Here is a 13,489-nt window from a genome sequence, read left to right on the forward strand (position 1 = left end):
GACGCTGTAATCGCAAATTATATCACTGATATTTGTTTGTAATGAATTCGTTGGTGAGATGTGCAACTACGTGGCTCGTGCCGGGAGGATTACTCTCTTGTTCCGTTATATCTTTGGTGGTGACGGTTAAACTTCACCGAAGGGAAAAAAGTCAACTCGGAACTGTAATAATAAATAATAAAACAGTGATTATAAACATAAAACTGCTTTTAAAAAGTGTAAATCATATGTTTTTAATTATTCAATTGATTTACTGCTCTTTGGTAATCCACCACAAAAAGCCGATAACAAACATTAGAAGTAGTGGGAACTTACTATTAGAAAAGTGACGAGGCACCGGCGGACACTTTCAGGTGACGGACAGTTTCCGGTCCTGTGTCAGGTCAAAATGCTGCTTCTGTCTCTGAGGCTGCTGCTGCGGATAAAACCTGTTTTACCTCCACATGGAAACACAGGTAAGATTAAACACACACTTTACACTCTGTGTGAATCTGTAACAGAGTTTATTAAGCCATAAAAGAAACTGTCGCTGTTTGTTTTCAATGTAATTCTGACCCAATGTCAGCTAATGATGCTAATGCTAATGTGAACGAGCTACTCTGATAAAAACATTTATTTCTCTAAAACAGCTTCTTTTCAACAGCTGTGGATTCTCCATTCTCATTAAACACACATACACTCACCTGATGGACAGAATAAATGCAATATACCTGTGCATTATTTATTTATTACTGCGCAATACACTGTATTGTTATATTAAACAGTATTTATTGCCTTTTTGTGCTGCTTTTTGATGTGCAAACGAAATTTCGTTGTGTTTTTATGCAATGACAATATCTATCTATCTATCTATCTATCTATCTATCTATCTATCTATCTATCTATCTATCTATCTATCTATCTATCTATCTATCTACAGGTGTAAGAAGTGTAACGTCACATATGGTCCAAAAGAGAGATGACGTGGTGGGTAATTATTTATATTAATAATAATATGGTGTCACAGTAATACATCAGTGATAACTGTGTCAATTTAATAACATGTCGTTGTTTCATCTAAAGCTCATAAAGATGGAGAACCCCTACAAAGAGCCACAGAAAGGCTGCATGCTCTGCAACGTCCAGGTGGACTACAAAAACATCCAGGTGAGTTTATACCCAAAGAAACAAAATATAACCAAAACCAAATAAAATACGATATACATACATCTCTTGTGAATAAAGGAGTCAAGCTACGCAAGTGTTGGAGGCATAAGGGTGCTAGAGCCAGATATGTCTTATTACTGGACATAATTTCCCTTCTTACCGTGCTCCCTGTCTTCATGCTGTATAGATAAGGTGTACGGTTATATAAATATCTATTTTTCTTTTATAAAGAAGCATTTTATGGAGCTAATTTATTCGACGTACTGGTGTGGGCGGAGTTGTTTTGTTTAGTCCTCCTCATACAATGGAATTGAAAATAGTGGTTATCTTTTCAGTTAATCATACATAGGTTTTTAGTGATTTATAAAAGTCTAGTGTTTTTAGAGCTTTTCTGTATTTCATACCATGTAGTGTTTGAATGTAGAATGTAAAAGAAAGAAAAAGAAAAAAGCAGAGGTCAAATAGAAACACAGATTTGATTTGATCAGATTTGAGCCCATCCAGGTGTGCGTTTTGGTCACAGCTGGTTTCAGGTGAATCCTCATCACAACATTGAAGTGTGTCACCACTAAGTGTGTTTACCTCTGTGTGTGTGTGTGTTCCAGCTGCTGTCCCAGTTCATCTCCCCTCACACAGGTAGAATCTATGGCCGACACATCACAGGTGAGCAGCCGATCTCAGTGTGATGTCACAGCAGCAGCAGGTGTGTGTGTGTGTGTGTTGACTCACGTTGTGTATGTGTGTGTGTGTTTCAGGTCTGTGTGGGAGGAAACAGAAGGAAGTGTCCAAAGCCATAAAGAAATCTCACGCCATGGGTAAAAACGAGACACAATAAAACTAAATATGAATAAAAAACTAATAATAATCACAGTGAAGATGTTATTGATCATGTTATTGATTGTTTCAGTGTTTGTGACTCTGCTGAACTCTCTCCTACTGCAGGTTTCATGTCTGTGACGCACAAACACCCACAGTTCATGAGGGACCCCAACGTGTGTGGAGTCAAACATCTGGATTAGAGGCTCAGTGTCGCTGTTGTTGTTTAATCTGTGATTGTGTGTAAATTAAATCTGTCAGTTTATGAAGTTCATCTCCTCGTGTGTTTGTTAAAGATGAAACAAGCCGTTCAAACTCGTCTCTGATGCTTTAACAGACGTTTAAAACCAGAGTCTCACAGGTAAAATCTCTGATGTGTTAAAGGGATAGTTGAACATTTTGTCAAATTGGCCCATAGCCGTAATCCCTATAGTTTTAGCAGTAGGTTCGTTACCTTTAATTGTTGGTGCAAGCTGTTTTTAGAACGGCGGAGCAGAGCCGTGAGCTGCTCAGACTCAAACTCATCAAATACACAATCCAACAACTCCAAAACGCTCTGGTGGACAAGTTGTGACCTGCACATTCACCACGCTATGAGATAATAACACAACGTTACCACACAGAGTTGTTTTTAGAGGTAGCTTGCACCGACTATTAAAGGTAACGAACCTACTACTGCTATGACTATAGGGATTATGGCATTGGGCCAATTTGTCAAAATGTTGAACTATTCCTTTAAAATCCGAGGGTTCGATTTCGACCTTCTTTTCAACCAAGACAAGAAACTGTAACACAAATATCTGGACGTGTAAAACCAACAGTTAAAAACTCAGAAATTCAGTTTTTATTTTACAAAAAGAAGCATCTGAATATTTTTTACATTTCCACAATTTGTATTCAAAAATAACGTAAAGAAACCGGACAGACGCAGCTGGTTCTGTTTCTGACTTGTTTTCTTCAAAAAAACACGTCTGTGACAGAACTATTCATTTCTCATAAGAACTGGAAAGTAAAAAAAACAAAAAAAACAAACCTCCACGGTTAAAAAAACAAACCAGTGGATTCTGTTGTAAAAGTTTTTACCTGAACATTTTTACAGTGAAATCTGAACCTGAACCGTTGAAGGTGAATTATTCTGCAACACGTTCTTCTTTTGTAACCGAACAAACGTTTTTATCGATAAACAGATTTTTGATCAGTTCCTCAGAACAAATAAACATTTACAGGATCAATAACTGATCAGCATGGCTGGTTCCTCCTGCGTTTCTTCTCCCTCTGCTCCGTCGCCTCCAACAGTCTCTTCCTGAAGTTCATCCTGCTGAGTTTCTCCTGAGGTTTCACCGTGTCCAACACCGACACGTCTTCATCATCATTATCGTCCTTGTTTTCTTCTTCGCCTTCTTTGTCTTCGTCGTCGTGTGTCTCGGCGCGGCAGCAGACCGCGGGGACGGGGAAGGCGTCGAGGGTTAAAGTCTGCGAGTGGAAGAGCGAGGAGCAGGAGAACAGAGCTCTGACGGCCTGTTGCAGCAGCTGGTTCTTCCTCTTCAGACCGTCGTCATCATCCTCCTCCTGCTGAACACCTGAGAAGAGACACACACGCATCAACACACACATCTGGAGCGTCAGGTTCAAGTCCAACACAAGGTTTCCTTCAACTACAAACACCTTTAAGTCTTTAAGGTTCTCTCCTTATCTCAGTCTTCTACTTAAAGAATCACTTTAGGTCAGCTCAGAAACTTAGAGACCAAAACTTAACCCTTTACCTACGGATTTGATAAATGGACTTGAACTGACGCAACCATTGTGTGATGTATTGTATTGTATTTTATCTTTGTCTTTCTGTAATTTTATTAGTGGGACGACGAATGGAAATTAGCTCCTGAGCTAAATCTGGCATATTTACAACAAATTATTTTTTGTATGTTCATGAATATGCAGAGTCCCATTACAAATAAACAAATAAATAAAATGAGAAATAGAGGCAAAAAATGGCCATTTGGAAATATTTAGTTATTATGGCTATAAAATGGTCAGAAAACGCCCCTATGTCTGAATGCTTTATGCTTTGACCCCTTTTTCCAGGAGTACTTCAACTTGAATTTGTAACGTCTGGTAGACCATTATTGCACATTATATGGAAGTATTAGCAGTTTAAATACAGAAAAACTTTTTTTTTTAACTTAAAAAAAAAACTTGATCTTTATAGGGATTTAGTGGAGGAAAAAGTTTTGATTTGACATTTGAAATGGGAACCTACATGTTGAGAATTAATCTTAGTAATTTTTTGACTCTAGGGCAGTGCAAAAGTGAAACTCTATTCACAAACCAAACTATATACAATAGGTGAAAAGATGCACTCTCCCTCACACTATTTAAAAAAAAACCACCACAGTATCACACTATGTCTCTTCTGCTCTATATCTTTCACTTCTCCACTCTAGCTCAGTCTGTTTTCCCTCCTTTCAGAATGAAATCTTGAGCATTACAGTTATATACTGTTTATACATACATAAAATATGAACAGAAAGCACAACTTCTCAGCTCTCCGCTACACTGCTGTTTCACTGCTGTAAAATGTCTCAAACTGCTGCAAAGAGATTTAAAACGTATAAAACATTCAGTGCAACGAACCTGAAGTCGCTGCTTTAGTTAAATGTAGAAAACAACAGGAGGAGATGAACAAGTGACACACACACACACACACACCTTTCTGGCTCCGCCTCTTCTCTCTGACTCGTCTCCTCAGAGCGGCCACCTCCACCTGCAGCGCCTCCACCTCTCGCTCACTCTCCTCCACGTCTCTGCACGACTTCTATCCACACAAACACAGACAGAGTGAGTGTGAGTGTGTGTGTGTGAAGCTGCAGGAAGTTCACACACACACACACACACACGGCTCCAGCCCCTCCCCCTCCCCCTCCCCCTCACCTGTAGCTCCACCTGCAGAGACTCGTTCATCTTATTCACTTCGTTCACTTCCCTCAGGAGCCCGTTGGACGAGAAGAACCTGGGCCTGAAGCAGCAGGAAGTCAGTTACAAGTCACACCTCTGTCGTGTGTGTGTGTGTGTGTGTGTGTGTGTGTGTGTGTGTGTGTGTGTGTGCGCGTGTGTGTGTGTGTCTCGTACCCGTGTTTCTTCATGGTGAGGTCGTAACCGGCCGACGAGCACGGCGCCGACACCTTCCAGTACGACAGCTGCTCCAGTAAACCCAGATTAGTGACCAGGACGGGAACGTTGAGGAACGTCCTGAAGGAGGAGGAGGAGGAGGAGGAGGAGGAGGAGGAGGAGGAGGAGGAGGAAGAGGAGGAGAAAGAAGAAGGAGGAGGAGGAGGAGGAGGGGAAGAAGGAAAAGAAAAAGAAGGAGGAAAAGGAGGAGAAGAGAGTCAGGATGTTACAGGATGAGGTCGGTTCAGCTGTTAGCACTGAAGCTTCACCAATTAGCTAATCAATCAACCAGCAGCTCCTCTGATCATCGATCAATCTTCCGGGTCATGCAAGGGTGATGTGGCTGTGAAGCTCGCACTCTTCACTCTCACTTTTTATAAGGCTAATATAAAGTATCATCTAATTGTTTATATCATCAAGGCAGTGAATCAAGTTTAATTAGTTTTTATTCAGCTTGAAGGTCAATCAATTATTTTTGATATTGTTTAATAGTTTGAAAATTTACAAAATATTTTCAGTTTCTTAACTCTTTCGCGACCACACTAATTCCTCAGCACATCCGCTCCGGACCGCATGTTTTTGGCTATTTGTTTACCTTTTATCTCACGTCGAACCGAACTCTGTACATCGCCTAGAAACAAACGGTCTTCACGTGGTTGAAGAGTGACTTTCCAACGTGCTCCTCGAAAAAACGGCGAGTTTTTCCACCGTTTCGTTCATTAGTAGGAAGGAGAAGAAGAGAGCTCGGTTTCTCCAAAAACGGAGCTCCCGCTCTAGTTGCAGAGAAAAACGCACTTGTGGCAATCCGCTCATTTTACCGGTACTCTGCAGTGTGGCGTCTCCCAAATCATTTCTACGGCTAAATAAGTATTTTTGTAGGCAAATCTGGGGGGTGTGGCAGCGTGGAGAGCAGCGGTGCAGCGGTGTGGGTCTCTGGCCGCAGCGCAGCAGCTCCGTACCGGGGGCGGCCGGTCACAGCGCCCGCTGCGCTGCACGGTGAAAACAGCAGTGATAACCGGCTTTCAGGTCCGAGTCTCCAAACCAGAAACGTTTGTAACTAACAGCACCGGAAAAAGTTGCTAGATTTGTCGCCAGTCGCTTTTGACAAAAAAAGTTGCCAAGAGGGTTTGGAAAGTCGCCAGATTTAGCAAGAAAGTTGCTGTGTAGCCGACAGCCGCACAGCGCTGCACGCTGTCCCCAGAGCAGCATTCAAGGAGAACGATTACTCAAACAAAACCAAAATCCAAAAAAAAACCCATTGTGTTTTGATTGTAGTTTAAAACAGTTTTACATATCAGAGGACTACCATATTCACACTAGGGGTTGCACAGACTAGTCGACTAATCGACTAGTCGACTTTACTGCTCCACAATGACGTTTTGAGCTTGACGTCGACTAGTCGCTGATCATGTAACAGTAGGCTACAAGAGTAGCAGCTTGAAACAACAGCTGAGTGGCTGAATGAAAAAAATACGAGCGCCGTCAAGCTGGATGGAACGAGCGCGTACCAGACAGGAAGTCGGGCACAGAAAAGGCGAGAGAATCCGGTCGATTTTCAAAATAAAATAAATGATGATTAAGTATGTTTGTCCGCCTAGATATATGTCAGTTGCGTCTGCACACAAGACACACATCCATACAGCGCTAGAGACAGACCTGTAGCCTACAGACGGGTCGATGTTTGACCGGAGCGGAGAGAGAGAGCAGGAGAAGCTGCTGCCTGACACCAGCCAAGCGCCTGTGAGGCGCTCCGCTTCCGCGGGCAGTGTGTCGGGCTGTCGGCAATTAAAAAAAAAAAAAAAAAAACTCCGCTCATATCGACAGCTTTACGTCGCGCACAACAACAACAACCAACAACAGCAACAACCAACCAGAAAAAAACTGTGAGTGAGCAGGACTGTGACGGTGACGAGGCCTGTGTGTCGTTTTCCTCCCTAATTGTTTAATGAACAGTAGCTGCAGTATTATCTTTTGCACTTGTATAGGAGTGTATGTTACAGAAAAACAAACTGATTTACAGCTTGTTGTTTATAAAGCTGCTGTTCTGTGGACTCATTTCTGTGCATGAGTGTCTGTCAGTGAATAATCTACAGATTGTTGCCAAGCATTTCCCTCCTCCTGTAATTTATGATGGGAAAATATGAATGACGTCATCAGCGACTAGTCGACGTCGACTCGACTTTCATAACATTAGAGTCGACTTTTAAAAATCTGAAGTCGTGCAACCCCTAATTCACACACAGGGTACCTCAGGGTGTCTATTATCATAATCTGTAAAAAAAAAAAAAAAAACGGTTTTGACAAGTTAAAGCAGAAGTAAGTGGTCCGGTCGTTTTCGCTAATGCTGCGTTCCAGGCAGGCTTTTGAAACCGTAAATTACAGCTTCAAGTCACAACTTACGACTTTGTAGCGTTCCAGGCAACCCACTCGTGTTTTTCCGACCTGTTTTACCTGTGAAAGTCACTATAACGGCCACTCGTAACTTCTGACCGGTGAACTCGTACCAGATCGAACTGGTACCACTTCACAGGTCGGAAAAACACGAGTTACGGGCTGCCTTGAACGCACCATAACAGTCCTCGTCCCTACTTCACCACATTCACGGCGTTCCTTGGCTGCACACACAGCCCTGCATGCTGTTCTCTCTCCTCATTGGATAAAAACTGTAGGATACGATAAATGTTTTCTCTTCGGCTCAGAGCAGAGCAGAGGGACTGACAGACCCGTGTTTCAGACCAAACACTCTATGTAAGTGATTGCTGTCGGAAGATATAACTATTTAAGACTTATATTAACACAAAAATATCACTCACTTCTGCTTTAACTTGTCAATGGTCGTGGAAGAGTTAATAACAAACTGTTTTGTTTTCGTGTGTGTGTCTGTACCTGCTGCGGGAGATGAAGGCGGCGTACTCGGTCCGGTGGGTGGAGCCTGGTGATGTCATCTTGCTGGGCGTCAGCAGCAGGAAGACGACGTGCGGGTTGGACAGCGCCGCCTTCAGGTTGTCATGGACGACCTTCTCCCTCAGCGACATCACCTGCTCCGAGCCCCTGCGCTGCCGGTACCAGCCAATCACACGCTCCTAACACAACCACGGTCACATGACCTCTTCAGTCAGGTGTGTGTCTGTGTGTGTGTGTGTGTGTGTGTGTGTGTGTGTGTGTGGTTCACTTACCTGCTTGTTGTCGGCCAGGAGCCTCTTCATCGCCTCCACGTCCACGGCTCCAACACTGTTGTAAAAACTTCACACACACACACACAAACACACAATTAAAAACACAGTGTGACGTTAACACACTGCTGACACACACAAACACACACATACACAGACACACACACGCAGACTCACCTGTTCAGCTGCTGACAGGCGACGTGCTTCTGGATATCTGTCCAAGAGACAAAAAAAATAATAATTAAAAAACAATCCCTCTATTTCAAAATAAAAGTAAAACCTTCAGCTTCATGAAGTTTAAAGGGATAGTTGAACATTTTGGGGCAAATTGGCCCATTGCCATAATAAATCCCTATAGTCATAGCAGTAGGTTCGTTACCTTTTTAACCTTTGCTGCGAGTACTTGTACTATGTGTGGTTGTAGGAATGTGTATTATTATTGTGTTGGGTATGGCTGTGGTATGTATGTGTGGATTGTTGTTTTGCAACTGCACTTTTGATGTCCTTCCGCAACGAAGTTCCTAACGGAATAATAAAGTACTTTTGAGTTGAGTTGAGTTTAATTGTCGGTGCAAGCTATTTTTAGAACGGCGGAGCAGAGCCGTGAGCTGCTCAGAGCTACGCTACGGAGGCTCATTATGGGATTTCTTGGTTTCCCTCATCAAACTCATCAAATACACAATCCAACAACTCCACAACGCTCTGGTGGACAAGTTGTGAGCTGCACATTCACCACACTATGAGATAATAACACAACGTTACCACACAGAGTTGTTTTAGAGGGAAATTCATGCAAAACCGTTGATGCACGTTGCCTTCAGGGACAGTTTTTCATCAAGCAGTTTCTGTATTTCCCTCTAAAACAACTCTGTCTGGTAACGTTGTGTTATTATCTCATAGCGTGGTGAATGTGCAGCTCACAACTTGTCAAACCAGAGCGTTGTGGAGTTGTTGGATTGTGTATTTGATGAGTTTGATGAGGGAAACCAAGAAATCCCATGAGCCTCTGTAGCATAGCTCTGAGCAGCTCACGGCTCTGCTCCGCCGTTCTAAAAATAGCTTGCACCGACAATTAAAGGTAACGAACCTACTGCTATTATGACTATAGGGATTATGGCAATGGGCCAATTTGCTATAATGTTGAATTATCCCTTTAAGTATCAAAATAAAAGTTGTGCAGTAAAATGTTGAGGTGAACTCACTGTACGTTTCCTCGATGTGGATGTGATCGGCCTGAGAGTCGTTGATGGTCACCTGCTCCTCAAACTTACTCTCCCCCAGGATGAACCCTTCCTAAAGAGACGGAAACAAAGTGATTATTAACAGGAATGAAACAACATAAAAACAAAAACAGAAGCACAGGAGGATTAAAAAGCAAATGAAGACATATAATAAGATAAAACTGAAGAGTATAGATATAAAATAACGAGAGTGAAGAGACAGAAAAATAACTGGTAACTATTTTGTTCACCCACATTGATCATTTTCCAACTAAAAACAGTCGAACATTGATAAATAAGCTTTACTTTCAGCCTGTTTTGACACATATCATCACTATAAACTGAATATTTTTTGATTTTTAACAAAAAACATTCAGGTGTCACCTCCATTTCTGTAGAGCTGTGATTAATAATCTAAATATCTACCGTAAATATAATCATGCTCATAAAAAAGAGTTGTCTATTTCATGATGAAGTGTTTTATAGTTGTGTACATTTTTGATGCATTTAACGAGTTCATCACTTAAAATCCTGCAGCTGGTAAAAGTGGAGTTCATTTTAATTTCTTGCTAATGAGGCTACTGCCTGGAGAACAAAGTAATGATCTATAATGTAACGTAATGAATGTGTTATTATGTTTGTTTATCTGCAAAGTTGTCAGAGTTATTAAAGACAGATTATCAAAGTTGGATAAAGATAAATTGAAAAAGAAAAACAATGTCATATAATATTTAAAATGATATGGTGATTAACAGTAGATCTTCCACAACACTGTCCTGACACATGACAGATACAGGATTCTTTGAGTTGCCTCTTCCACATTTCACCAAAAAAAAACCCCAGCAAATTTACTTGTAGCAAATGGGCAAGTGGAGGAAACATTTACTTGCACTGTATCAAAATTTGGGGGCAAAATGCCTCCATTCAGGGGCAAACTGGAGCCCTGTTCCTGAAAGCTGACCTATTCAGGTGATATTACAGTTTTTCTTTTTTAGCTACATTACAAACAAGTCTAAAATTCTTGGTTTGTGCTGTCATGATGGGGTGGTGACGAGTTCAGATTGATCGATTTTAACACAAAGCTGCAGCATAACAAATGGTGAAAAATTGAAGGGGGGTCTGAAAACTTTCCGTACCTACTCTAAAAACATATTCAGCCATGTTTGACAGGTATCTACAGGTGTACAGATGTTTAAATATGATGTTACTGGAGGTTAGCTTGGGTTAAAACGTTGCTACAACACCACGTTGACAGTTTTAGCTTCACTGCTACGAAGTTAAATCACTGCTCATCAACTAATCAACAAAGTTCAGTGATGTCAGGACTCTGTGTTGCGTTGTGTTGTGTTGTGTTTGCTAGCTTCAACTCAACACCAACACTGCAGCTAACAGCTCAGACATGTCCGCTGAGAGCAGGTGAGTTAGTTTGAACCAGGTGTGAATCATACATGAGTCTCTTATCTGAGTTCTCTGTCACTCACCACGTCCGAGTCGTTGTTCATGTGCTGGAACATCAGAGAAGCTAAAACGATCCCCGACATTCGGACCGTTGGTTCCGCCATGATGCTTCTTCCTTCTCCTTCTTCACAACAAAGCTCGCTGCTCGCTCGCTCGTCTCTCCGGCAACGAACCGAACGCGTCGCGGCGTCACGTCACGTCACGTCACGTCTTTTTTTTTTTTTTTTTAACAAACTTTATTATCAAATTTTACATTATAGTATAATGTCATGTTTGTATGTTTAAAATTTGAAACATGAAACAACGCTAAAGTACAGAGAGTGCATAATACATATAGCAGAGCTTGACAAAAATAAGAAAATGAAATAATAAATAAATAAAATGAATAAAAAAAAAAAAATACAATGTATCCAGATGCATATCCAGAAGGATGATTATGAACAATAAAGAGCCAGAAAATAAATATATGCAAAAAATTGAAAAACAAAACAAAAACAGTAGAGATTTTATCTATCAATATGGAGAACAAAGGGAATGGCGTGCTCGACTCTTATAGTGTAACAATAAAACTGGGTGCCGGCTCAAAAATCGAAACACTGAAAAAACTGAAATAGCAGCACTCACAAAATAAACTTGAAATATTTATTTAACGCACAGCAGTGCCTGACGGACGCGTTTCAGCCCTTGGCTTTCTTCAGCGTATGATTGCTGAATGGGTGTGACCCATATACTGTATAACCTCCCGGACCTCCCTCGAAAACACCATCTGATACTCAATCAATCAAACACTTAGTCAACAAATAATAATCATCACATGACACAGAAGATTATGCTACAAGTGGCCAATTGAAAACCCACACCATAGGCTACTTAATAAGATGGCCACACTACATAAAGTCACATATTCAATATCACGTGGTGAACAATACAAGATCAAATATGTCAGTTCTAATACATCGCATAGTAAACACTAAACATCTTGGAATAATACTTAGATAAGAATAATAGATTAAAAACGGTATACAAATATTTAAAAGAAACGAAAAAAATCGGAAATATATGTAAATCCACCAGAGTCCTCTAAACAGGGATCCTTAGTGGTGACCCATGAAAAACTATCTAACACTCAAAATCAGGCAGATGAAGCTGCATACTCACATTGTTCAACGCCTGCATGCAGGCAAACAAAACCACATAAACAATGCTCAATGCGTGTACGCAGACCTGTTCGCTGGTCATAGAACATCCACATAATTAGTTACAATATTCACAAAATTCATAAATACCTAGAAAAATCTAAACAACATTCATAAGAAACAGGACAAAGACAGCTCTTCATTTAAGCCTCTGGGAAATTCGGTCTGTAAGTGATGTATCCAGTAAGCTTCTCTCTGTAGAAGTTTCTTCTCTCTGTCCCCTCCTCTCGGAACCCTAAAGCATAAACCCTATATTTATTAATTGTGGTTCTTACAAAAATTATATCTTATAAAATATAAAAAGCAAAAATGTCTCTTATGCTCTGCCCCTTGAATTAGTGCATACAAAAATAATTTAACTTTAGCCTACTACTTTTACAACCACATTATTTACCAGCAACATAAAGTGAAACAGAGGCAGAGGTGTCCAAAAAAAAAAAAAAAAAAATTCCATATCAAGCTCCGGTTTACCCAGGTAAAACCCAGGCTTAGTGGTGTTTTATTCTGGGGGTCGGTGGTGTTTTATGGGTCGGTGGTGGTGGTGGGCAGCGTCTGCTCACCTGACTCTGTGCAGCTTCTTCATTAAATCCAAACAGTCCGACACAGCGACGCTCTGCTCCTCTTTGACTCTAAAGTCTCTGTAGCTCATCAGCTGGAACTCGCCGTCGTGGACCAGAAGCGACGGCGGCGTCTCGGACTTCCAGAGCAGCTACAGCAGCGTTGTGACCTCAACCATGGTTGATGAGAGCAGAAATGTTGTTGTTGTAGTGAAAATGGGCGGGCTCGTGAATTTTTTGACTTAAAAAAAAAAAAAAAAAAAAAGGGAATTTTTTTGAGACCAGTCAAAACGAGCGATAAATCGCAAATCTCGCGTATCTCGCGTTTGGTCGCGCGTCAAAGCTCGAGCGAAAAAAAAGCGTTCCTCGTGTTTGGCGGGAAGCCCCTTGCGGGTCTTCCCGCCAAACACGATGAAAAGGACGAAGACGCGAAGGTCCCGTCGCCATAAAAGAATCGGGTGTAGCGTCGCAAAAAAAAAAAAAGTCGCGTTTACCGCGTCTCGCGCCTAATCGCGTCTTTGCGTTACGGCCACGTGACGGTGTGTTCACCGGACACCAGTGTGGCGTTGTTTCCTCTTTTCACCGACAGCTGAAATCTGTTTTTTTTTTTTTTTTGGGAGCTCCCAAGACTCCCATCTGTTTTTTAACTTTTTTTTTTTTTTCAGAACTTTATTAAGAATTGTACAAAACAATACAATTCAACAATTCACAATACAATTCAATTCACATGACAACAAATATTATCGCCAGGGGGTTAC

General features: G+C 41.2%; 2 protein-coding genes across 2 annotated transcripts; one reads left to right on the forward strand and one right to left on the reverse strand.

The window, feature by feature from the left end:
• Positions 1–365: 365 nt before the first annotated feature.
• Positions 366–2,225, forward strand: mrps18c (mitochondrial ribosomal protein S18C). The gene is made up of 6 exons (XM_083982883.1): positions 366–455; positions 920–966; positions 1,063–1,146; positions 1,752–1,809; positions 1,902–1,961; positions 2,089–2,225. The coding sequence occupies exons 1-6, from the start codon at positions 389–391 to the stop codon at positions 2,163–2,165; spliced, it is 393 nt and encodes a 130-aa protein (XP_083839009.1). The 5' UTR covers positions 366–388; the 3' UTR covers positions 2,166–2,225.
• Positions 2,226–2,952: 727 nt separating this feature from the next.
• abraxas1 (abraxas 1, BRCA1 A complex subunit) lies at positions 2,953–11,094 on the reverse strand. Its single transcript, XM_083983480.1, has 9 exons — positions 11,002–11,094; positions 9,503–9,593; positions 8,478–8,514; positions 8,304–8,370; positions 8,014–8,210; positions 5,089–5,208; positions 4,891–4,975; positions 4,669–4,774; positions 2,953–3,542 (listed from the first exon to the last, which is right to left on the reverse strand). The coding sequence occupies exons 1-9, from the start codon at positions 11,080–11,082 to the stop codon at positions 3,202–3,204; spliced, it is 1,125 nt and encodes a 374-aa protein (XP_083839606.1). The 5' UTR covers positions 11,083–11,094; the 3' UTR covers positions 2,953–3,201.
• Positions 11,095–13,489: the final 2,395 nt, after the last annotated feature.

Source organism: Trachurus trachurus (assembly GCF_905171665.1).
Source record: "Trachurus trachurus genome assembly, chromosome: 12".
In the NCBI taxonomy this organism is placed as follows: Eukaryota; Metazoa; Chordata; class Actinopteri; order Carangiformes; family Carangidae; genus Trachurus; species Trachurus trachurus.

What these genes read in the sequence shown, in the direction of transcription:
- mrps18c (XM_083982883.1), top strand. Translation starts at nt 389, where the DNA reads ATGCTGCTTCTGTCTCTGAGGCTGCTGCTGCGGATAAAACCTGTTTTA. An exon ending in CTATGGCCGACACATCACAG is followed by an intron (nt 1,810 to 1,901) that starts GTGAGCAGCCGA and finishes TGTGTGTTTCAG; the next exon opens with GTCTGTGTGGGAGGAAACAG. An exon ending in AAAGAAATCTCACGCCATGG is followed by an intron (nt 1,962 to 2,088) that starts GTAAAAACGAGA and finishes CTCCTACTGCAG; the next exon opens with GTTTCATGTCTGTGACGCAC.
- abraxas1 (XM_083983480.1), bottom strand. Translation starts at nt 11,082, where the DNA reads ATGGCGGAACCAACGGTCCGAATGTCGGGGATCGTTTTAGCTTCTCTG. An exon ending in TGAACAACGACTCGGACGTG is followed by an intron (nt 9,594 to 11,001) that starts GTGAGTGACAGA and finishes CCGTCTCTTTAG; the next exon opens with GAAGGGTTCATCCTGGGGGA. An exon ending in GCCTGTCAGCAGCTGAACAG is followed by an intron (nt 8,371 to 8,477) that starts GTGAGTCTGCGT and finishes GTGTGTGTGAAG; the next exon opens with TTTTTACAACAGTGTTGGAG.